The sequence below is a fragment of the Colossoma macropomum genome, unplaced genomic scaffold, assembly GCF_904425465.1.
Source record: "Colossoma macropomum unplaced genomic scaffold, Colossoma_macropomum, whole genome shotgun sequence".
Lineage (NCBI taxonomy): Eukaryota > Metazoa > Chordata > Actinopteri > Characiformes > Serrasalmidae > Colossoma > Colossoma macropomum.
Window position 1 is genome coordinate 29,261,904 of NW_023494806.1, and position 25,863 is coordinate 29,287,766.

Sequence of the window (25,863 nt, forward strand, 5' to 3'; positions counted from 1 at the left end):
TTCATTCAGCCATGATGTTATACAGCTTTGTACTTTATTTTAGGTTCATTTATAGCTCTGTTTATATTTCTGGACACATCTAACATTTCGACAGTGTTAAACCTCAGTTGTACCAGTATTACACCATATCATATTTACAGTCAGATTAGTTGTAGTATCATATTAGAATTATTTTATGTCTGTATCTGCAAAAATTGGTTTCATATTATTGAAGACCGTGATTCCAAACTTTTGATTGGGAGTATATACTGCAATTAATTCGACATGATCAAATCACTTTAAATTATACATTTATACAAACAGAAATTATTCAAACCATAATTGTAAACTAGGGCATATCATTCTTATTGGCGATTCACATGAACTGTCCTTCATGTGAATCTCCATTAGCTTAGTGCTAACATATTACTAGAATTCCACAGGGGGGCTAGCAGAAACTAGCATTATTGTAGAGGAATTTTTTCCTAGTTTTTGACAGTTTTTACTTTTTTGGCTCTAACTGAAGACCTAGTGCTAGCTGTCACAGCTCGCCACTGATTCTCGCAAATTATTACTCTTATATCAGTATTATTAGTCTCATGAACACTTATATTTCATCTAATGAATGAATATATGATGTTCAGAGCAGGGGCTCTCCACGTTTTCCACCTCAAGAATCACCTATCTGTCACTACAATACAAGAAGGCCCACAAGAAAAACAAAAAAAGCTTTAAAAAGTCATTTTTGGGAAATTTTCATATGCCATACATTCACCTATCAGGCATAACATTATGACCACCTCCTTGTTTCTACGCTCATTGTCCATTTTATCAGCTCCACTTACTATATAGGTGCACTTTGTAGTTCTACAGTTACAGACTGTAGTCCATCTGTTTCTCTGATACTTTGTTAGCCCCCCTTTACCTGTTCTTCAGTGGTCAGGACCCCCATGGACCCTCACAGAGCAGGTACTATTTGGGTGGTGGATCATTCTCAGCACTGCAGTAACACTGATGTGGTGGTGGTGTGTTAGTGTGTGTTGTGCTGGTCTGAGGGGATCAGACACAGCAGTGCTGCTGGAGTTTTTAAACACCTCAGTGTCACTGCTGGACTGAGAATAGTCCACCAACCAAAAATATCCAGCCAACAGCGTCCTGTGACCACTGATGAAGGACTAGAGGATGACCAACACAAACTGCAGATGAGCTATCGTCTCTGACTTTACATCTACAAGGTGGACTGACAAGATAGGAGTGTCTTATAGAGTGGACAGTGAGTGGACAGAGTGTTTAAAAACCCCAGCAGCACTGCTGTGTCTGATCCACTTGTACCAGCACAACACACACTAACACACCACCACCACGTCAGTGTTGCTGCAGTGCTGAGAATGATCCACCACCCAAATAGTACCTGCTCTGTGAGGGTCCATGGGGGTCCTGACCACTGAAGAACAGGTAAAGGGGGGCTAACAAAGTATCAGAGAAACAGATGGACTACAGTCTGTAACTGTAGAACTACAAAGTGCACCTATATAGTAAGTGGAGCTGATAAAATGGACAATGAGTATAGAAACAAGGAGGTGGTCAGAATGTTATGCCTGATTGGTTTATATCACTGAACATTAAATATCAATAGATTAGGCTTATTTTACACCTGAAATCAGGCAGAATGGTCGCAAATTAAGATACACTTTTCACTCGCAAGTGGACGACTGATACTTCGGGGCAGTGTTTCATGTTTCTAGAGACACAAAGAAGGTAAAAATACATAAAACATCTTTGTCCATTATTGTTACGTGGCTTGTATTAATAATGTTTGAGAACAATTTATATTTCTTTCTTGTTACATCAATATCCTTCACTGACTATATCACAAAGTACCTTCACTGGCCCATCGTGGACCTCTTGCTCCTCATCAGTACTGCCCTGAGGACCACCAGAGGGTGGTTCGCAGCCCAGGGGTTGAGTAAACCTGCTCTAGAGGAGACTCCACAGGTATTCAGATTCAGAAATGGAGGAATTCAGGGACTCATCACCACTCAGGACACCACGTTTCAGTCAGATTTGGTATTTAATATGGGAAATAAAGGAGAAAACGAAAAGCTTTGAGAGAATCGCTATGGTGGAAGAAGAAGAAGTCACCCTTCATCCCCAATATATTACACACATCTACTCTGCCTATGCTATGTACACGACAGCCCGATACACAATGTGGAAGGAAGAAATACATATTTATAACAGAGATTACAGGTAATGACAGATTCATTTACTCCACTTAACAACTGAACCATCCACAAAAACACATCCATACATACGTACTCGCATGCACACACCTCCTGTTCTGCTACTGTAAAGCAATAGTGCGGTAAAAAGTCGAAATTCCACAGTTTTTCCACCTTATTTCAAATGTAGCAGGTCAGCCAAGACATGTACAGCCAAAATTCAGGCCTTGAGGTGGCGGCTGCTACTGTGTTTCGCTATGCTAATGTACTTTAGTCCATGTTTACAGGTAACAGTGTGTGCTACAGTGTCAGAAACCACATAATCAAGTCTATTAGAGATACTGAACAACTCCGCATGGTTTGAGGTGAGAATGTGACGATCCAGGCATGCAGTTAGCACCATGCTAATCACTAACGTAAGCTTTCGTTATGGCTAAGTTAGCCTCGTAGCTCCAGTGCTAAAACTAAAGAAGCGAACACGTCTTGGCTGACGCACTACGTTTGTGGAGAAGGAGAAAAGTGTGGAATTCTTACGTTTTTTTGCCAAACTATGGTTTTAAATTGAACACAGGCTCTTTGACTCAGTGATAACAGAAAAGACCACAGGCTCACTTCAGCAAAGACTTCTGGGAGACTGATTTGCGGCGGGTGGGATTAGCAGAAGTCCAAAGCTCGCGGTTTTCCCACCCTGCTCTCAGTCTGGATCCCAGTGCTATATGGAGACGCTCCTCAAATCCCCCCAAAGAGCTGAATCCCTCAGCAGCCAGATGGTAAAGGAATAGTTCAGTCAATAAAAGCTAACGCTGCTAACAACAAATGAAACTGGTACTAGCATTCACTTACTGTTAGCCACGTCAGCCTGTTTGCTAACTCCTTTAAAACCTCTCATACAGAGGCTACTGAGAACGTTACTAAGGCTAAGGCTGCACTATACATCATCTGTTAATGGTTACCACAATATTGGCATTCTAGCTTTCTAACCGACGACATTTCTGTGGGTGTTATGGTGAATAAAGGAATTCACCTAATCTGACAAAAAAGCAAATTATTTTAGTCAAAATAATGCAGACCGATCTTTAACCACGACACATTATTCATTCACCAGTGCGTATATAACGTACTGCAAGGTGTATTCTGATTACTGTATGTCCTCATTTCTACTAATTGCTAGTAAAACGGTGTTACAATGCCTCTTTCACATTACATGACTTTCAACGTTATTCCGAGTTCCTTTAGGGATCTACTGAACTTAAAAAGTTAGCATCAGAGTTTCTGATATGGGCAAGAAGGCGACCACAGAATGACACACAACTTCAGAGCTCCATGTAGAAGTGAAGTCATGGAATTCAGAAGTCATGGAACTGGGAAAAACGCCTCTCGCACCTGGAAAAACTTCCCAGTTCCCACTTGTTCATGAACGGATTTAATTTAGGAAGCATTACACTGGAGCTATGAGGCTAATCTAGCTAATAAGCAATGGAAGCTTGTACCCCACTAGTTAGTATGATGCTTACTGCACGCCTACACAGTGCCCTCAAACTGTGCTGAGATGTTAATACACTATCTTCAGCTATGCTAACGTACTTTTGTCCATCTTTATATATAACAGTGTGTCTGAAACAATATAATCAAGTCTATTAGAGATTTCTGAACAGCTCCACACGGTTTGAGGACAGTGTGATGCAGTTAGAAAACATAAGCCTCTATCACTTGTTAGCAGTGTTAGCCTCTTAGCTCCAGAACTAAAACTAATGAAGGAAACTCCTAACCTGTGTTGGCTGACTGGAAAACGGAGGAAACGGTGGAAAACCGATTTCTGGTCGAACTACTGCGTCGAGTAGTTGGTAAAATAGAAAATGCTTTGTGGAGTAACCCTCAGGCAGAAGATCTTCAGATCTTCAGGATTGGGGGTCCCTCTACTACAGCTTCGGTGGAGAAATGGCGAAAGGTTATTGAGTCTGCAGGTGTAACAGTGATGAATGTGTTGCAAGAGTGGACAGAAGGCCTGATTTAAACGCTGGGGGGAAATGAGAGATACAGTGCGCTCACCTCCATGTCAGTCCGTTTGTGGCTGTAAAGCCTCTCCTCTCTATCTTGGGGAAAAGCTCGACTCTCTTAAAGGAACTTTCCAGCGCCTTTTCAGCCTAATCTCTATCAGACAAAGATTTCGACACATTTACCTGAACTTGAAAAAGAGCCAAGTCTAAACTTATCATAGAAGCCAAAGGACAGTTGCTTCAGTTGCTGAGCTGTGGCTTCTATTATACTTTCATTTTGACTCAGCATAAGGAAATGTGTCAATCTGCAGCAACAGAAAGCACAACACAAAGGCTGCAGACAGAGATTAGTCCAAAAAGTGCTGACGTGTTCCTTTAAACTATGACAGTAGTTCTGCTTTTAGGCCAGACGGAGCTCGCCTCTCCACCCTGACCTCACGCAAATGAACCTGTAGAACATTCATATTCAGAAAACAAAAGATAAAACAAAAAAAACAACACTTAACATCAAACTATCCACATTATAGTCAGAATAATAAAGTCTTAATATCTCCAGTGTGGGGTGGGGGAGTAAATAAAGAACAAAAACAACACAAAAAAACTAAAAAATTAACACACGAAGTTAAGACAGTAGTGCTTAGCGATACAGGACCACAGGACTGTGAGAAGAAACCACTCCTCCAGTTGGTTCTTTAAGGCCTGGAGCACGTAGATTTCTCCAGAGACCGAAAAAAAACAAAACAAAAAACAAAAACACCACAAAGAAAGACCATCCATGTAAAGGAAAAAAGAAAATAACTAAATCAATAAAGTAACAATGAACAAAACAAACAGACGACAAAGACGTATCTCAAGTGTTCATGGATTAAAGAAACATCCTCACTTAGAAGTCCAGGGATTCCCAGTCACAGCGCTGGAGAACCCGTCACACTGCACACTGTAGTTTCCTACCGGCTCTAAAATCACAGGATCCTAATCACGAAAGGATTAAAGCCATAGTTTGGTAAAAGCTCCTTTCTCCAAATGTAGATCAGCCGAAGGATGTCTGATGTCTGAAGTTTGCTTTTTTAGCCTTTTTGTTGATTTTAAGGTTTATCTATCATTAGCTAATGATAGTGTCTCGTTAGCCGACTTGTTTTGCTTGTGTTATTAATTTTACTCCAGACGGACGTTAAAAAGGAATCTAGGCAGATTTTGAGAGGGGGGGAAACCCTTTTTAGCTGACCTAATCCAGCCACAAAGGTTAAACAAGCTGCCCCAGATGTGTATTCTCGTTAAAAGACCACATGTGGCCCCGCAATACTAAATGGAAGTCGCCTACCCAGCATCCCCGTTTATCCATGGTGTGCATAGTTTTGGTGCGAAAAAATTATGTTGGAAAATTTCAGCTTTTTTGATGTTTAAGTTCAAGATGCTGGAGTAGGACAGAGTGAGACAGAAGGTGGGACAGGAGGTGGGACAGGTGGTAAGACAGAATGGCACAGGAGGTGGGACAGGTGGGTCAGAGGAGGGCAGAAGATGGGACAGAGTGTGAGACAGCTAAAACTAAAAAACTTCAGACACTGCACGTCTTGTCTGATCGACTACATTTGACGTTAGGCTGGAAACTGTTGTAAACTTGATTTGTCACGAGCTAAGATTGGTTTAACGTTGTGTTTTAGAGCAGGGTAAACACTAAACTCTGCAGTGCAGGGGGTCTTCTAGTACTGCAACTGAGAACGACTCGTCTGGAGATGAACGTCTGGAGAGACGTTATCGGCTCCTGGTTCCTCTCCGCCGTCACCAACGCAAGGTTACAGCCGTCCAGGTCCGCTCTCCTCCGCAGATAAAGGGAGAGACATCAGATGACCTCCAGGCTTGTCCTCAGAGCTGATGGGTTAGACTAGACTCACGCTCTGAGGGGATTGGCTAGAGCGAGAGTCATGGGTGGTGGGCGTGAGGTCGCAGGGCCTGGTACAGACTGCTGAAGGACGGCCGGTCTCTGATGTCACGACTCCAGCACCGCATCATCAGCTCAAACAGAGAGGAGGGACACAGCGGAGGAGGAGAGAGATAGATCTGACAGAGAGAGGACAGAGAGAGGATAGTGATTTGTTAGCCTTTTAAATGGCCCACATTTTCATTGCTGTCTTAAAAAAAATCTTGCAACTTTACAGGAAAACTTTCTTAACTTTACTGAAAGTCCCTCTAACTAGATTTCAGACAGAGTATTTGACAGTTTCTATTGGTCTATTCATCATGTGTTTATACAGGGTAAAGGAAAGACAGATTTACCAATCATTAGTACAGAATCAGCCTTAGTAGTAGTTGAAGTTTAATTAGAGCAGGACAGAGTGGGAAGGTGGGACAGAGTGGGACACAGTGGGTTTGCAAAGGCAACAATGGGACCACTTTAGGAATACGCCCCTAGGGACTCTGATAAAAGCTATATTGGACAGGAGGTGGGACAGAGTTGGACAGGAGGTGAGACATGAGGTGGGACAGAGTGGTAATGTACATGAGACAGGAGGTTGGACAGGATGGGGGCAGAGTGGGACAGGAGGTAGGATAGAGTGGGACAGAAGGTGGGACAGCAGGTGAGACAGAGTAAGACAGAGTGGGACAATATGTGAGACAGAGTGGGAAAGGAGATAAGATGAAGTAGGACAGGGATGGACGGAATAGCACAGAGTGGGACAGGAGGTGGGACAGAGTAGGACAAAGTGGGATAATAGGTGGCCCAGAGTGAGATAGGAGCTGAGATAGAATGAGACAGGAGGTAGAACAGGAGGTGGGACAGAGTGGGACAGGATGTGGGATGAAGTAGCACAGAGTGGGATAGGAGGTGAGACGGAGTAGGACAGAGTGGGACAGGAGGTGGGACAGAGTGTGAGACATTAGGACAGGATGTGAGAGAGAATTATACCAGTGGTGAAACAGGAATCTCCACATACATACACAGTCCTACAACTCTTTATGAAAGTGAATAGGAAAAACCTAAATTCACGTTTTTGACCAGACGTGTTTTTTTGTATGTATTTTTTGTATTGTATTCTGTATGTATGAGAGGGTGAAGCTATAAACAGTAAGATGAGCAGGTGTGTGAGTGTGTGTGTGTGTATGAGTGTGTATGAGTGTGTGTGTACCTGTCTGCCCTGGTTCCTGAAGAACTCTCCGCTGTTCTCGATGACCTGCTCGTCCGTCAGAAGACTATAAGGCTGTTCTCTACACAGAGTGAAGATCTCCCACAAGGTCACACCGAAGGCCCACACATCACTGGCAGTGGTGAACTTACCCTGAAAAAACACACAGACGCTCAGTCAAACGCTATTATAACTACAGAAAAGCGTCCATGATATATTTTATCCCTTGTTATCCAGTTTAAATAAATAAAAAAGATTGAGGAGAAAAAGATTAATATCAGTTTCCCACAGTATTGATCTGGTATCAGTAACAAAGTGCCAAAGCCAGTATCGGTACTGATCCAACACTAATCTGAATGCACCCACCATTCAAACACCCATAAATTACTCTCCACGATGAACAAACCCAGAACACACACTCATATACACATTCTCTCGTGTCTCTCACCAGCAGGATGCTCTCCCAGGCCATCCAGCGTATGGGCAGCACGGCGCGGCCCTGTATGCGGTAGTAGTCACTGCTGTACAGGTTTCTGCTCATGCCGAAGTCTGAGATCTTTATGGTGAGCTGGCGGTCCAGGAGGCAGTTCCGCGTGGCCAAGTCACGATGGACGAAGTTCAGAGACGCCAAATACTTCATCCCTGACGCTATCTGGACCGCCATGTGCAACAGGTCTGTCATGCTATAGAGACACAGGTGATAAACCAATACCATCAATATGCAAAATTATTGATAATGCAAGCTTGTGGTGATTTTGGTTAACTGAATATGTCATCCTGTTCCTCAACCCAGTGTCAGCAACAAAGGCTTTGAACTGTTGCTACTTCAGTACACTAGGTGGCACCACTCTCTATATCCTGCATTCTGTGGACTGGTAATGTTGGAAAAAGGAAAAATTCCCTGCTTACTTCACAGCTGTTGCAACTCATAGCGTCTGTCTGCTATGGAGCTGTACTATTCTCTACTGAGCTGCAGCATAGAGCTGTACTTATTCTCTACAGAGCTGCAGTATAGAGCTGTACTTATTCTCTACAGAGCTGCCACCAAGGGCTGTACTAATTCTCTACAGAGCTGCCACCAAGAGCTGTACTTATTCTTTACAGAGCTGAAGCATAGAGGCATATTTATTCTCTACAGGGCTGAAGCATAGAGCTGTACTTATTCTCTACAGAGCTGCAGTATAGAGCTGTACTATTCACCACAGAGCTGCAGCATAGAGCTGTACTTATTATCTACAGAGCTGCAGTATAGAGCTGTACCTATTCTCTACAGAGCTGATGCACAGACCTGTACTTATTCTCTACAGAGCTGCAGTATAGAGCTGTACTATTCACCACAGAGCTGCAGCATAGAGCTGTACTTATTATCTACAGAGCTGCAGTATAGAGCTGTACCTATTCTCTACAGAGCTGATGCACAGACCTGTACTTATTCTCTACAGAGCTGCAGTATAGAGCTGTACTATTCACCACAGAGCTGCAGCATAGAGCTGTACTTATTATCTACAGAGCTGCAGTATAGAGCTGTACCTATTCTCTACAGAGCTGATGCACAGACCTGTACTTATTCTCTACAGAGCTGCAGCATAGAGCCGTACTAATTCACTACAGAGCTGATGCATAGAGCTGCACTTATCTACAGAGCTGCAGCACAGAGCTGTACTGTTCACTACAGAGCGGCAGCATAAAGCTGTACTTATTATCTACAGAGCTGCACCATAGAGCTGTACTTTTTATCTACAGAGCTGCAGTATAGAGCTGTACTATTCTCTACACAGCTGAAGCATAGAGGTGTACTTATTTCCTACAGAGCTGATGCACAGAGCTGTACTTATCTCTACAGGGCTGCAGTATAGAGCTGTACTAATTCTCTACAGAGCTGCAACATAGAGCTGTGCTAATTCTCTACAGAGATGCGGTACAGAGCTGTACTTATTATCTACAGAGCTGCAGCATAGAGCTGTATTTATTATCTATGGAGACAGCATAGAGCTGTACTTATCCTCTACAGAGCTACAGCATAGAGCTGTACTTATTTTCTATGGAGCTGCAGCACAGCTGTACTGTTCACTACAGAGCGGCAGCATAAAGCTGTACTTATTATCTACAGAGCTGCAGTATAGAGCTGTACTTTTAATCTACAGAACTGCAACATGGAGCTGTACTTATTCTCTACAGAGCTGCAGTATAGAGCTGTACTTATTCTCTACAGAGCTGCCACCAAGGGCTGTACTAATTCTCTACAGAGCTGCCACCAAGAGCTGTACTTATTCTTTACAGAGCTGAAGCATAGAGGCATATTTATTCTCTACAGGGCTGAAGCATAGAGCTGTACTTATTCTCTACAGAGCTGCAGTATAGAGCTGTACTATTCACCACAGAGCTGCAGCATAGAGCTGTACTTATTATCTACAGAGCTGCAGTATAGAGCTGTACCTATTCTCTACAGAGCTGATGCACAGACCTGTACTTATTCTCTACAGAGCTGCAGTATAGCGCTGTACTTATCTACAGAGCTGCAGCATAGAGCTATACTTATTCACTACAGAGCTGCAGCATAGAGCCGTACTAATTCACTACAGAGCTGATGCATAGAGCTGCACTTATCTACAGAGCTGCAGCACAGAGCTGTACTGTTCACTACAGAGCGGCAGCATAAAGCTGTACTTATTATCTACAGAGCTGCACCATAGAGCTGTACTTTTTATCTACAGAGCTGCAGTATAGAGCTGTACTATTCTCTACACAGCTGAAGCATAGAGGTGTACTTATTTCCTACAGAGCTGATGCACAGAGCTGTACTTATCTCTACAGGGCTGCAGTATAGAGCTGTACTAATTCTCTACAGAGCTGCAACATAGAGCTGTGCTAATTCTCTACAGAGATGCGGTACAGAGCTGTACTTATTATCTACAGAGCTGCAGCATAGAGCTGTATTTATTATCTACGGAGACAGCATAGAGCTGTACTTATCCTCTACAGAGCTACAGCATAGAGCTGTACTTATTTTCTATGGAGCTGCAGCACAGCTGTACTGTTCACTACAGAGCGGCAGCATAAAGCTGTACTTATTATCTACAGAGCTGCAGTATAGAGCTGTACTTTTAATCTACAGAACTGCAACATGGAGCTGTACTAATTCTCTACAGAGCTGCAGCATAGAACTGTGCTAATTCTCAACAGAGCTGCAGCATAGAGCTGTACTGTTCACTACAGAGCAGCAGCATAAAGCTGTACCTATTATCTACAGAGCTGCAGTATAGAGCTGTACTATTCTCTACAGAGCTGCAGCATAGAGCTGTACTATTCACTACAGAGCTGCAGCATTGAGCTGTACTATTCACTACAGAGCTGCAGCATAGAGCTGTCAGATTAAATGAAATTTTTAACTCTATCAAAACAAACATCTCAGAGCTTGTGTTTGTCCCATTTAAATAAAATGTGGCCAAAGAAAAAAAATGCAAAATGTTTGGCTTTTTTATGTCTTTACATATCACACAAACGTAACAACAGCACTGAGGAATCACGTTATTAACGAGAAGGGCAAATAAAATGGCAGAAACAGCCCCCCTTTGGCCTTAAAGAGCGACCTTAGAGGGATGATGAATAGAGGAGGATTACTCCAGACAGACCTGACGGAGGGGATGTTGTTGGCGTGAGTCAGTGTGCTCTCAATCTCTCTCTGCGAGAGGAACATGTTCAGGTCTCCGTTCTCCATGTACTCCGTGACCATGCACAGCGGGTCAGAGTGCACACACACACACAGCAGCCGGATGATGTTGGGGTCATTCAGACGAGACATGATCTTTATCTCCTTCAGGAAGTCGTTCCTAACAGAGAGGAGAACGACAGCACGGTCACTAGAGGGTTCAGAACAACCAGATCTGACATGTTCAATGATTAAGGAACCGTAATTACAGAGCAGTCTATGTACTTCTTGTTGGCATGCAGTCCTGTTAACCCTTGAAAGTCCGAACCTGAATAATTGTACAATTTTTGTTTGTAACTTTATTACTTTTGTAACGTTAATTACTTGGCTAGTGAGAAAAGCCTCTCTCCACTGTGCTGAACAATGAACAATGTAAGAGTATAAACACGTAAGAATGTAAAGCAGCTAAGGTTTCCTGGCTGACTCTGCAGAGAGAAATTCACAATAGCAGAGTTTCCTCCCTGCCAGGGGAAACCTAAAGGGCACGTCTGCACACGCACAGCCCCCAAAAACCTGCCCACAATGCCTCAGCTATGAACCTAACAAAAATTACATGACATCTGTATGAAATGCCCTTATTAAAAAAGCTGCTACATAGTTGTGCTATAGAGATTAAATACAGTGGATAGAGCTGCAGTACAGAGAAAGAGCTGCAGTGTAGAGCTGTAGTGTGTAGCTACAGTGTAGAGCTATATTACAGAGCTGTGTTACAGAGGTACATTTTAATTATATGCCATATAGAACTGTACTAATTCTCTACAGAGCTGAAGCATAGAGCTGTACTATATCTCTACAGAGCTGCAGCATAGTTGTACTAATTCTCCACAGAGCTACAGCATAGAGCTGTTCTTATTCTCTACAGAGCTGCATTAAAGATCTGTACTAATTCACTTCGGAGCTGCAGTGTAGAGCTGCAGTACAGAGTTGTACAAAGTTGCAGAATAAAGATTAAATATAGAGCCGCAGTCTCAGGCAGCACCAGAGAGCTGTAGAACAGAGCTTTATACAACTACAATATTATGTTGTATTGTTTACTATTATGTAGTATAAAGCAATAACATAGAGCTGTAGTATAGAACTGTAGTTTAGACCTACTTTATAGAGCTGACACATAACGCTGTAGTAATTCTCCGTAGATGTCTAGGATAGAACTTTACTAATTCTCTATGTAGAGCATGACAGAGCTGCAGTACAGAGCTGTGCAGAGCTACAGTACTGAGTTGCAGTATAAAGAAGTAGCACAGAGCTGTAGTATAAAACTACATTATCAATTGCACTACAAAGCAGTAGAACAGAGCTGCAGTACAGAACTGCAGTTTAGAGGTGCTTTATAGAGCTGACACATAACGCTGTATTAATTCTCTGTAGATGTCTAGAATAGAACTTCACTAATTCTCTATATAGAGCTGCACGACACAGCTGTAGTACAGAGCTGTGCAGAGCTACAATATCAAGTTGCAGTATAAAGAAGTAACACAGAGCTTTTGTATATACAGAACTGCAGTTTAGAGCTGCTTTATAGAGCTGACATAAAGCTGTATTAATTCTCTACAGAGTTGTAGGATAGAGCTGTACTACCTCTCTGCAACAGCTGTTTTATAGGAGTGGTAAAAAGCTGCATTAATTCTCTATAGAGCACTGGTGAAAAGATTCTATATAGAGCTGTACTAATTCTCAGTAGAGCAGTGGGATAGAGCTGCACTAATTCTCTACAGTGCTGCAGGGCAGAGCAAGAGAGCTGACCTGGCATTACTGGTGGCGTCCGCTCTGAGCTGTTTTACGGCCACCAGCACAGCTCTCCCGTCCTGCTCCGGTAACGGGGCGCCCTCCCCTAAAAACTCCACCAGACCCTCCGCCTCACACAGGTGCACCTGGACACAGCAAACAGGTAACTGACACACACAACACAAACATATTTACACCCCCACACACAGTGACACATACTGAGAACAAGTCTGAGAAGCCTTATATAAAGTGGATTACCAGCGTTTTATTAAACATTTTATTATTTTATTATTTCCTTCTAATATCTCACATCCACTTCTGCTTTCATTCATAACACAATAAGCAGCAGACATGGGTGGCAAATAAGAACAAGATTACTGAAGATGATCTGTAATTTTATCAGGGTTTAGTCATGTGGGTGTTCTGAGCGTAACAGGCCTCTCCAAACTCTGCTCAAACTGCCCTATCTAATGTCCGATGTCCGTCCCACACAGTTAGTTACTCCGACTCACCTCCCCAAACTGGCCCTCCCCCAGCTTCTCTCGGAAGATGAGGCGCTCCCGTGGAAACTCGGCCACCGAGATGTCCTTCCTGGTCAGTGAGTCGACGGTAACTGCGGGAACGGCGTACATGTTGCTCCCGGTAACGCCCTGCAGGTTCACGATGTCTGTCTCAGCGTAGTGCGGCACGCTGGTCTGGAAGCCCTGATGAGGGGTACACTGGGTAACGTCTGGCTCAGCATAGCCACCACCACACTCTGGAAACAAACAGAGAAATTATATATATATATATATATATATAAAAAATATACAATTATATTAGATATACAATTATAACTTTTTACCCCTTTTCTACAGTGTTTTTTTTTACTGATTCTAAATGACTTATTATTATGATTTATTGATAATTAACAGTTACAGTAGTGAATGACTGTCATTATATGTTTGATGATTTAGTTAAATTATTGGTTTATGGAAACCAAACCTGTTAATTAAGCACTAACTGATGTGAACTGAATCAAAGTGGAAAAGAGAGAGAGAGAGAGAGAGAGAGAGAGAGAGAGAGAGAGAGAGAGAGAGAGAGGAGAGAGAGAGAGAGACAGATTAATTCAGTGATTGTTAGAGATTCAAACTAAAAAGCTCTGAATGCATAAGTGACCTCTTACCCTCACAGGATTCATCACCATGGTAACAAGAGGTCAGACGGAGGTCAGCCAAGGTCAAACAGGAAAACCGAATGCGAAAGTTAGGAAGGGCAGAGAAAAAAGGGACAGCACTGAAAGAGAAAAAGAGCAAAAGAGAGAGAGACAGAGAGAGAGACACAGAGAGAGAGAGAGAGAGAGAGAGAGAGAGAGAGAGAGAGACAGCAGCATGCAAACAGGTTTTCCTAGAAGCACAACTGAATGTATGAATGGAAGGGCAAGAAAACATTATAGAAAACATTCAAATCCTGTAAAAACAGAGCAGCATGACTTTCTCCATCATTACCCCTCCTCCACCCTTTCCCTCCCAAAACAGTCCATAGTGCCATTTTTCATCGATTTTAAAAGCTGAACTGGGGGTGGAGTTAACTGAAACTACAGGGGGGTCATTACAGTGTGTGTCCACTTGCAACTTTGCCTCATCGCAGCATATTAATTTCAGTGGTGAGCTCTGAAACTTCATGCGGTGCATCATGGGTTCCTTCATGTCCATAATGTCACAGAAACGCCCGAGATGGCGCGATGGGGCAAAGTACAAGTGGACACATAGTGTTACACTTGTAAAGTACATATTTAAACTCTTTTGGCCCAAAAATGGTTTAAACACCTGACAGGTCTGAGTGCTGATGAGCTCCAGCATCACAACAACAGGAGAAAACATGTGTCCCTCAGCTTTGTTCCCAAAATACGACTTTTATCAGCTGTTCCTTCAGTTTCACAATAAATCTAAACAGCTTTCTGTTTAATATGTAAAGCAATCCAAAAAAACGCTTATTTAAACATGTACTAACGAAAGTGTGCCCAGACTTTTGAAGGCCAGTATATGTTAATGAGTGTATTCTGTACCTGAGGCCTCTGCGCTCTGACTCAGCTCCGGTAGTTTAACTCTGAGCGCTGCGGGGTCCTGATACTGAGGGTCCAGCAGAAACACTCGCTCATACGGGGGGTCCAGAGACACGCGAGGGGGCACAGGAGGGGTCTGCAGCACAATGGTGTCACTGCAGGACGACAAACGCACTGTCACCTCCTCCTCCAGGATACGCCTTGGAGCCTGGAGAGAGAGAGAGAGAGAGAGAGAGAGAGAGAGGAGAGAGAGAGAGAGAGAGGAGAGAGGAGAGAGATTCAGTAGGTGTTTAGGGTGGGGTTGGGAGATACGGCCAAAAAATCCCATCACAATTTATTTGTCCACCTCATTCAGGATACATAATTATTCAGTTATCATAAACCCTTATTAGTGGTAAGATCTGATGTAGATCTGAATTGCACTCTGAACCATAAACAAAATAAAACAAAAGGCATCAGATTTATGAAAACTAAACCAACTGATTTCTCCTCCTGCTCTGAGAAATTTTCCCCAAACTCGTGGCTTATTTTATTCTCCACTGCTAACACCATCTAACTCTGCTCACTGTCCCGCTTGATTGTGCTGCTGTGAGTGAACGGCTAGACTTTTTCTCTCTTAATCTAAAATTAAGATGCACAGCACCACCTTGTGTACTGAAGTGGTCACTGTTCAAAGTTCAAGCCTTTACTGCTAAAACAGAACAGAAAAGTATAATTATGAAAATATAATTATTTTCTTTTCTTGCTAAAGGTGGTTAAAAGTGTCAATTTGTGTCGATAATTTGAAAGTTCATGTACTATTTAACCTCCTCAGACACAAACACATCTGCACTTTTATAAAAGATGGTTCTTCAAGGGATCTTTAGTAAAGAAAATAGTTCTAAATAGAACCACGAACACTCAAACAACCCTCTGTATGATTAAAGGGTTCTTTGCATCATGAAAGGGTTCTTCAGATTGATGGAGAATGTCAATCTGAAGAACCCTTTCATAACGAAAAGAGCCCTTTAATCATGCAGAGGGTTCTTTGAGTGTTCATGGTTCCATATAGAACCATTTTCTTTACTAAAGATCCCTTGAAGAACCATCTTTTTTTTAAGAGTGTATGACGACACATCAGATTCCTTCGTTCTCCATATTTAAGGAACTTATTAACACCCCTGACTTATTTCAGCGCCTGTAAACAAACACAACACAGACGCTCACTGAGGCTGCTGAGTCACACATACACACCTTCTCCAGCACTTTACACACATACTGACACCAGAGGATCAGGAAGATGATCACCACCAGCAGGAGAATGATGGTGACCAGACAGCCAATCAGAACAGAGGTACCGCCCTCTTCAGGAGGCTGTGTTTTGGGTGTTGTCATGGTGATATCTGAAGATCACAGAGAGAACAACGCACAGTTGCCTTGTATTTCCGTGAGCTGCGCAGTCATGATTTACATATTTTACTTGTACAGCGATAAACAGCTTTCTGTTCCATTTCTATTCTATTATTAAATTGAAAAATCAGGTAAAAAAGCCCACAGCGTGTGTGCCAACCCACGACAGTGAGGGGCTGCAGGTGCATTTTACCTGTCTTCAGTGTGGTCAGTGCTTGGCTCTCTGTTACAGACAGAGGTGAGGTCATCACTGGAGGCCGTGGAGTGGGCACTGGGTTGGTTGCTGTGACACAAAATAAAAAGAACCAAGGATCATATGGCTATCATAGCGATACGCAGTGCATCTGTTTTTTATATTTTTATGTTTTCGGCTGCCCCAAAAAAGCATTTTCAATACATGAGATCTTCTTTAAAATCTTAGTGATAATAAAAATGGATAAAATACAGGCACCAAGGACGATACTACTGTTTTAGCTATGCGGCACATTTTATCCATTTTCATAGATAACAATCAACAGTATCAGTCATACAGCACCAAAGACCACATAATCAAGCCTTTTAGAGATACTGAACAACTCCATTCGGTTTGAGGTATGTGATTTAGGCATGTAGTTAGTACCATGCTAATTGGTGGGGTATAAGCTTCCAATACTTGTTAGCTACATTAGGCTTGTAGCTCCAGCGCTAAAACTAAAGAAGCAGATACCAAACATATAAACATATTCAAAGAAAAACATTTATCTTCACGTTTTTCAAGTTTCCCTTTTCTACATTGAGCAGCCGTCCTTCACATTGTGTGAAAATGTCATGATGAATGGACCAATAGAAACGCTCCAAAATTGCTTGGAATAAAGTCTCTTTACATTAACTTACACTGAAAGTCTGGTAGAGCATTGATATGTCTTGGTTCTCCTCTTCCTCCTGTGTTCTCTGTACACTTTAGTGACTTAGATAATAGGATGTATTGTGTTCGGCCTCTACTGACTTTACTTACTTATTTATTTAATATATATTTAATTATGATTACACTAGTTATTTATTTATGTTTAATTTAAGTTGTATACTCTCTTAATGTTCCTATGGGAGGGGGGAGGGGGGTGTTTATCAGTCTGAATGTGTCTCTGTAGAGAACTGTTAATGTTGTATTAACAAACTCAGAAATAAAATCTGTTCAAAAAAAAATACACTGAAAGTGAAGCATTTTTGCCCTCTCCTGTAAAAGTTACCATTTTGGAGACAGTTATTTTTCTCTGGAAAGTGATGATATATAACAGTAGTTGACTGCATTTTCCACTGAGATAAACTGGGAGTGTGAGAGGTCCTTGATTGTGATGCATTTCTGTACCAGACTGGAAGGAGATCTCGCTGAACATCATCCAGGTGTCGGCGAAGAAGAACCTGCAGCGGAGCGCGGTTCCCGAGCGCCTCTCTAACGGCACCGTGACGTAGCGAGCGCTGGGGTTCCGGTCGTCCAGCACTGTGGAGAACTCCACCAGCTCCGTCTCCCACTCCGAGATCAGATGCGGCTTAAAGACGCACGACACAGACGAAAACACCTTCACTCCCCGAGAGAACATGTTGTTACTGTGCACCTGCAGTCAAAACAAAGCAGAAGGAAGATCTGATCAACTACATTTGAGGCGGTTAGATTAGCTTTTTTTGACGAATTATCGTTTTAATAGACAGCTAAAGGCTTCCCTCATGCACAGGACTTTCTATACAAACCTTAGAAAAGATGATCATGGAGATTTTTGCATTTTATGTCAATGAACAGAACTCAGAGAGATACCTATGAAGATTAGGAACTGATCGATTATGAACTAGACTGAGACTAAACACATTCTATACTGACTGAGTCTGAAAATCTGACACCAAAATCTGACACACACATGCCTGCGTGGCCAAACAGACACGTTTAAACCTGTTCCAGAGCTGATCCACACCTGGGGCTGGGATTTAACGGAATATAGAAAACAGAAATCTATATTCAGGCCAAGTTACATTTTGTTAAGATATAATTCAGAATACAGTACTTTTTCCATTTTTAGGAGAGTACATATATATATATATATATATATATATACACACACACACACACAAACACACACGTGTATATATATATATATATATATATATATATATATATATATATAAATACATACACGCATGTACCCTAAAGAAGAGCCTTCTACACACAAATGACTGCTAAAGCCTGAGTAGACTGATAAATCACTGTGATGATATTGTAGTTGTGGACAGCTTTGCATATAACAGATATCAGACGGTACAGGTACATGTGGGCGGAGTTTTTGAGGCTGTGACTTCATGCGGCCGTAAATTTGAGCGTTAGGGTCAGGATATAACCATAATTGATAACTATGAATATCGAACGATATGAAAAAATTCACTGTGCTAAGCTCTTAGACTCGTCTACTGCTCTCCTTACCTTCATGGAGGTGAAGTTCCTCTGCCTGTCGAACTGAAACTCCATCTCCACGTATCCAGGACCCAAGCTGTCGTTTCTCCAGCCGACGTAATCATAACCCGACCACAGCTGGTACTGCAGCATCGGGACAAAATCGTCCTGACCAATCACACCGTCTGTCAGCTGACCAAGCCCACCCAGCAGCCTCCTGCAGAAGTGAGTTAATTACAGTTTAATACAGTTCATGGCAATTTAATAATAAATCATACAATTATATAAATCCATTTGTACCTGAATCTGAGACAGAAGGAATGAAGAAGATGGAGGAAGTGAAAATGATATAAAGACAATGAGAGAGAGCAAGATAGAAGGAGAGAAAGAAAGGAAAGCAAATAAGACAGAGAGTGATGGGCAGACATGAGGAGAAGAAACAAGTGAAAATGACAGGAAGTAAAGACTGAGCAAGAGCAAGATAGAGAGGAAAAGATAAAAAAGAGAAGGAAAGGTCAAGAAAGGAAAAGAGAAAGAGAGAGAGGAAGCACTTAGCTACAGCGATGAATGATTAGCATTCACTCTGCAACTCACTTTAGAAAGCCTGAACTGTTCTACTGAAGAATGAGCTCTAAAGTTCATCTACAGTGTTACTGAAAAAGACGTCTGCTTTTGGGAAATCCAGCTAGCTGTGAATGTCGGGTTCTTCGTTTTAAGCTTTGTTAATATCACTAGTTAACATTGATAATATGTACTGCACTTATCAAATACACACTGGGTCTAGAAAACAAAACACTGTATGTACAAGACTTAGCAGTGTTCAATGGCATTTAACAATACACACTGGCTGTAGAAGGTCCAGCCATGTTCAATGGCTTTCAGCAACACACACTGGCTATAGAAAGCCCAGCCATGTTTAATGGCTTTTAGCAATACACACTGGCTATAGAAAGCCCAGCCATGTTTAATGGCTTTTAGCAATACACACTGGATGTAGAAGGCCCAGCCATGTTTAATGGCTTTAGCAATACACACTGGATGTAGAAGGCCCAGCCATGTTTAATGGCTTTAGCAATACACACTGGATGTATAAGGCCCAGCCATGTTCAATGGAATACACACTGGACGTAGAAGGTCCAGCCATGTTTAATGGCTTTTAGCAATACACACTGGATGTAGAAAGCCCAGCCATGTTCAATGGAATACACACTGGACGTAGAAGGCCCAGCCATGTTTAATGGCTTTAAGCAATACACACTGGCTTTTAGAAGGCCCAGCCATGTTCAATGGCTTTTAGAAAGCCCAGCCATGTTCAACGGCTTTGAGAAGGCCCAGCCATGTTTAATGGCTTTTAGCAATACACACTGGCTATAGAAGGCCCAGCCATGTTCAACGGCTTTTAGAAGGCCCAGCCATGTTCAACGGCTTTTAGAAGGCCCAGCCATGTTCAACGGCTTTTAGAAGGCCCAGCCATGTTCAAACTGCAAACCCACATGGTTTCCACTTGCATACCCCCATCATGGGTCATCATAACTGTTTGTGTGTGTAAAATCAGCTTGCCTGCGCTCCAGAACGCCATCGTAGGTGGAATCGTTGAGGGAGGTGATGGGATAGCCTGGAGCCATCATGGTCTGACCCTCTGGAGCACTGTACGCTGTCAACCCATCTACAAACAGACAAAGGAAGAAGAGGCAATTTGGTTTGTTTTGACTGTGATTAGTTTTGGCTTCCAGTCAGACTGACTCAGAGTGTTTGCGGTCAGATTTTATTTGTGGGCTGTTATCAGACCACTAGGGTTACAAACAGTTTAAAGGGGTTTCCACAAGTTGTAGAAGGTCTAGTAGTGTTCAATGTTATTTAGTACATGCAGGCTGTAAAATGTCTAGTAGCGTTTGATGGCATTTAACAATACACACTGACTGTAAAAGGCCTAGCAGTGTTCAATAGTGTTTGATGGGATTTAACAATAGATACTGGCTGTAGAAGGTCTAACAGTGTTTGATGGGATTTAACAATAGATACTGGCTGCAGAAGGTCTAACAGTGGTTGATGGGATTTAACAATGTATACTGGGTGTAGAAGGTCTAACAGTGGAAGTGAAACTTCAACCCTTAACAACTCCATAAGGTTTAAGGCGAGTGTAAGATGACTGTGGCACGCAGTTAGCACCATGCTAATTAGGGGCTAACACATTTCCATCGGTTGTTAGCTACATTAGCTGCATAGCTCCAGTGCAAATCCAAATAAAAACCTATCTTGGCTAATCGACTACATTTGTGTAAAGGGGATCAAGAGTGCAGCTTTGATCTTTCAGTGAATTTTCGCTTTGAAGCTCAAACTGCAGCACAATCAGCATTAAGCAGGCCTTGTTGTGAAATCTGCCGTCAGTGTGCTCTGCTGAAACGGGTGTGTTTACCTTGCCAAGGGCAGCCGAACACCTCCACGCGCATACACACAGTGTGTACGGCGTCAGTAACGGGGATGAGGCGCAGGAAGCGTGTGATGATGGGGGGGTGAAGGTCTTTCACCACTGACGCGTAGGTGTTCACATTCCCCATGATGATCTGCACAAGAGAACACAAAATAATTGTAACACATGAATATCAATCATTTTATATAAATAAATAAACATATATATATGTATATATGTAAATATATATATTTATATATATATATGGGTGCGTATGATTAGTTTAAGTAAACAAACAGGTAAAAAAAAATTAAAAAGGGGGGCATAACTTTCCTAATCCAGTGAACGAGTGGAGATAAACACTAGTGTTCAAAAGAATCACAATTCAAACGTTTGGAACCACTAAATTTATTCAAATTTTTTAAAAAATGTTGCAGGTAAACGTATAATTTGCTTCTATTCTAATGCTACATCTCTATAATGTTATAGATTTCAACTAATCATAGAAGAAGCTGCAGAACCCTGAGAATAAAGTTTACAGTATTTCAGTCTACATTATTACTGAATACAATAACAGCAATTATTAAACAGACCAACATTTGTGTGGTTTTATGTAGCAAGAACAGTCATAATTCATCACAACAGGACCATTTTCCAGCCTCTTTATCCCTCAGAATTAAACAGCCTGATTTTATTACTGTGCCTTTAAGACTGATATACGTAAATGAGCTCTGTTCTGACTGGCTGCCCTGTTTTGTGAGTCAATTAAAAAGCAGTCCAGGCTGAAACACTTCTTATAGCTTCAGTGTGAGTGGGCGGGGCTAAACAGTAGACTAAACAGATGGACGTGTATTAATGAGTCGATTTTTGTGACATCACAGAAAGAGGCTGTGGTTGCAGCTCAGTTTCCGTAAATGGACTGGAGAGCGAACAGTATTTAATCTTGTTTTTTTTCCTCTTTCAGATAAAAACTGACCATTTTTGGCCGAAATGTTTCGGTGGCCGAGATATCAGCGGTTCCCCGTGGAACATGACACATCTAGAACTTTAAACACCCTGTCAGCTTACAAAGCTTACAAAGAACAGAGCTGTGCTGCATTGGTTACTGCAGATCACTGTACCAGGGTGGGAAAGTGACAGTGTTGAGAATGAGTCCCCCTCTGTGGGACATTCTCTACTTTTTGTTTTCGTTTATCGTCCAGATTGTCCTGCACTGCACCTCGTTCCCGGAGCGGTTCCTCCAGGAGATCCAGCGGTGGCCGTCGCGGCTGTAGTCCAGACGGTATTTGCGGGCGAACTCGTTGCCGGAGCTGCGGGCGTAGCGGCCCTGCGTGGCCACCACGGTGACGAAGGTGAGCTGGCGCAGGTCCAGCTGAAGATACTGAACATCTGATGGCTGCAGTTGACCAGCAGGACACCAGGCACCATCACCCTCCTCTCTGTTTAGCCTGAAAGACATTATAGAGCATTATAGAAGGCTTTTATTTTGAAGAAAAGCAAAGTAATGCGACAAAGAATTTCCTTTATGATGCAGCGAAACAGTAGAAGCCATATCGCCCCCTACACTTCCTGTAGTATATTACAGTCTGTCAAAATGACTGTGTGGTTCATAGAACCTTAATACGAACTAAAAATTTTAATAGCCAATGAGTCGGCCTTTAAAATCTGCCTATTTCAACCAGGCCTAATCATTGCAATGTAAAAAAGCAAATTCCACTCTACAGCACTAAAATAAGTAAATAAGTCTAAACAACATGTAAATGTCATTTTTGGGTCATTTGCTTCCTCCATTTGTCCCTCTTGTTCTTGTAACCCAAACAAGACAATTTAGCCTGACCATAAAATTTAAGTCAGTAGACAGTAGAGGGAGAGAGAGAGAGAGAGAGAGAGAGAGAGAGAGAGAGAGAGAGAGAGACTTTGATGACTACAGTGCCCTGAAGAACAAAGCATTCTCACAGAACCATATGGTTTTAAACAACGTCTTTCATCAGCGGAGAGAGAGAGAGAGAGAGGGGGAGAGAGAGAGAGACAGAGAGAAAGAAAGAGAGAGAGAGAGAGAGAGAGAGAGAGAGAGAGAGAGAAAGAGAGAGAGAGAGAGAGACAGAGAGAGAGAGAAAGAGAGAGAGAGAGAGAGAGAGAGAAAGAGAGACAGAAAGAGAGACAGAAAGAGAGAAAGAGAGAGAAAGAGAGAGAGAAAGAGAGAGAGAGAGAGAAAGAAGGGGATACAGCTGGTTCTAAAACTAACACTAGAGTGATAAAGCAGGCTGAGTTTGTGTGTTTGTGTGTTGGAGCACCACAGCGGTCTGACTCTGTAACAATGTCGTATATTGTTTTTGTTTTTTTACCTTCCGTACTGCGGCCCGGTCGTGTCGTACCATTGGCTAGAGGCGGTGATGTCATCGTTTTTGATCCTGCCGTCCTCCATGCCGAGAGGATAACGGCAGAGCGCTGGAAGAGGGCAGAGGTGAAAAGGTCACACGGGGTGAACGGGGCACTGGAGGTCAGATTAAGCCAAATCCACAAAGTAAACGTCACGATCGCATTAAATCCCACAGAGACTTTGTAAACTCCCTGTTTCTGATGTATACGTCCTACGTTGGACGTAAATCCTGACTACCTTGAATGCAAACTCTGTTTTTATGCAAAACCCATTGTTAACATAACCCCATGTATTACCACACATTTTATTTGTTTTCTGTTGTTATATAATCGCTTACATATGCTTTAGTAAACAACAGAACAATAACAGCAACAAGACCAACAACACGCTTCTCACTTTGTAAAGATCTCTAGACTTTGTTCATTAAACTAGCTCACAGGATTTCAGCCACCACAAGCTAATTCTTGTTACTTTTTACTGTAATGGCATTTATTACAATTATATATGATGGTTTACAAGTAAAAATATACTTACTGTTGATGTAAATGTGCTTAGGTGCACATCTGTACAGTACTGCATATATAATACATATGAAGCATAATATTATTACATATATGCACCTTGTATCTCCATTTTTGTCATTTTTCAGTTTTTGATATAATTTGAAAATGCCTGCTGTCCTTTACATTGTGTGTAAATTGCAAGATGAATGGACCAAAAGTAACGGCTCAAAATGATTTGGAAAAAATTCTGGTTCCATTGACTTACATTGAAAGTAAAGTATGTTTTTCCTTCTCCTGTAAAGTCACCATTTTGGAGATATGAGGTTTTGTTCCGACAGCAGCAGCTATATATTATACTTATACAGTCGCATGCAAAAGTTTGAGCACCCCCGGTCAAATTACATGTTTGGTTGATTTTTTAAGTGTAAATAAATTAACACGTCTTCTACAGTAACACACATAAATATGGCATTTTCCTGCGATTTTGGTGCACAATGTTTACTGATTTGCTGAGGTTTTACATACTGAAAAAAATAAAACCTAAAATGTGCCATATCTTATGCACTGGCCACAGTGTTTGTCTTAAATAGAACAAATAAACAGTAACTGTATAGGATGTTAAATTATTTTCACCACACATGACATTGAGCCAGGGGCGTATATAACTGTACTACGTATGGAGCGTTTTACTACTACGTATTACCATATACAGGTACTACATATAGATACTTACATACTTTTAAAACATACGAGACATTGTCTTATTATTACATATAAGAAAGTGCATATATAACACATATAGGATGCATTATTGTGAGGTAAGTCTTTACATACGTACAGAACATACGGGACATGTTATTACGTACAGACAGTGTGTGATCTCGTACTGTGATCTCGTACCTGGGTCGATCTGAGCGTCGGTTTTAGAGTTTAGGACCAGCAGCAGGAAGAGTAACATGGTGAGGCATCAGAGTCGCTCACTGCAGAAAACACACTACATCTCTACAGGGAGGGAGAGAGAGAGTGAGAGAGAGAGAGAGAGAGAGAGAGAGATTAATGACATTAAAGCCCCAAAGAGCCTCAGGTTAACTACATTCTTTTCCATACCAAACAAAATTATAACCAATTAACAAAAAACACATCACATATCAGGCAGCATCTACAAACACACGACACAAACTTCAAAAGTGTTCGCTTCTAAATTTAGATCACACACCGATGACCCGTCTGACTGCAATCACAAACAAACACCTGAGGAAAAAAGAGCTGCACAGTCAGAAGAGCTTCAGGGTTTCAGGAGTTCAGCACCACATCTATGCAGTTGCTCTACAGCGCCTCCTAACGGCTTCCTCAGAAGAGATGAGCAATAAAGAGTATAAACAACTGTCTTTGTTTATGACAATCGTCTGTACTCTTATTTATGATGAGAAAAATCTGACACACAAAAAAGCACAACAATCACTGAAACATTGAACCACAGCATAAAAACACGATCACTGACACACTGAACCACAGCTATAACACAATCACTGAGTCACTGAACTATAGCGTAAAATCACACAACAATCACTGACACACTGAACTACAGTGTAAAACTTGATCACTGACACACTGAACTACAGCGTAAAAACACAATTACTGACACAGCGAACTACAGCTAAAACACAGACAATAATCACTGAAACACTGAACTACAGAGTAAAAACACACAACAATCACTGACACTGAACTACAGAGTAAAAACTCAACAATCACTGACACACTGAACTAGAGTAAAATCACACAACAATCACTGACACACTGAACTAGAGTAAAAACACACAACAATCACTGACACTGAACTACAGAGTAAAAACACACAACAATCACTGACACACTGAGCTACAGCGTAAAATCACACAACAATCACCGACACACTGAACTACAGCGTAAAATCACACAACAATCACCGACACACTGAGCTACAG

At 41.9% G+C, this 25,863-nt stretch overlaps 1 protein-coding gene across 3 annotated transcripts in view; it reads right to left on the minus strand.

Moving 5' to 3' along the window:
* Positions 1-2,031: 2,031 nt before the first annotated feature.
* Positions 2,032-25,863, minus strand: part of ddr2l (discoidin domain receptor family, member 2, like) — a 35,499-nt gene continuing 11,667 nt past the window's right edge. For all 3 annotated transcript variants that reach the window (XM_036598192.1, XM_036598191.1, XM_036598193.1), the window contains 16 exons: positions 24,797-24,898; positions 23,359-23,461; positions 22,233-22,461; positions 21,020-21,167; positions 20,164-20,269; positions 18,634-18,820; positions 17,533-17,779; positions 16,381-16,470; positions 16,032-16,180; positions 14,802-15,006; positions 13,267-13,511; positions 12,773-12,900; positions 10,953-11,150; positions 7,769-8,003; positions 7,324-7,473; positions 2,032-6,256 (listed from right to left, as the gene is read on the minus strand). In XM_036598192.1, the coding sequence (XP_036454085.1) occupies positions 6,119-6,256; positions 7,324-7,473; positions 7,769-8,003; positions 10,953-11,150; positions 12,773-12,900; positions 13,267-13,511; positions 14,802-15,006; positions 16,032-16,180; positions 16,381-16,470; positions 17,533-17,779; positions 18,634-18,820; positions 20,164-20,269; positions 21,020-21,167; positions 22,233-22,461; positions 23,359-23,461; positions 24,797-24,854 (2,616 nt within the window). In that variant the 5' untranslated portion in view covers positions 24,855-24,898 and the 3' untranslated portion in view covers positions 2,032-6,118. The remainder of the gene's footprint in view (positions 6,257-7,323; positions 7,474-7,768; positions 8,004-10,952; positions 11,151-12,772; positions 12,901-13,266; positions 13,512-14,801; positions 15,007-16,031; positions 16,181-16,380; positions 16,471-17,532; positions 17,780-18,633; positions 18,821-20,163; positions 20,270-21,019; positions 21,168-22,232; positions 22,462-23,358; positions 23,462-24,796; positions 24,899-25,863) is intronic.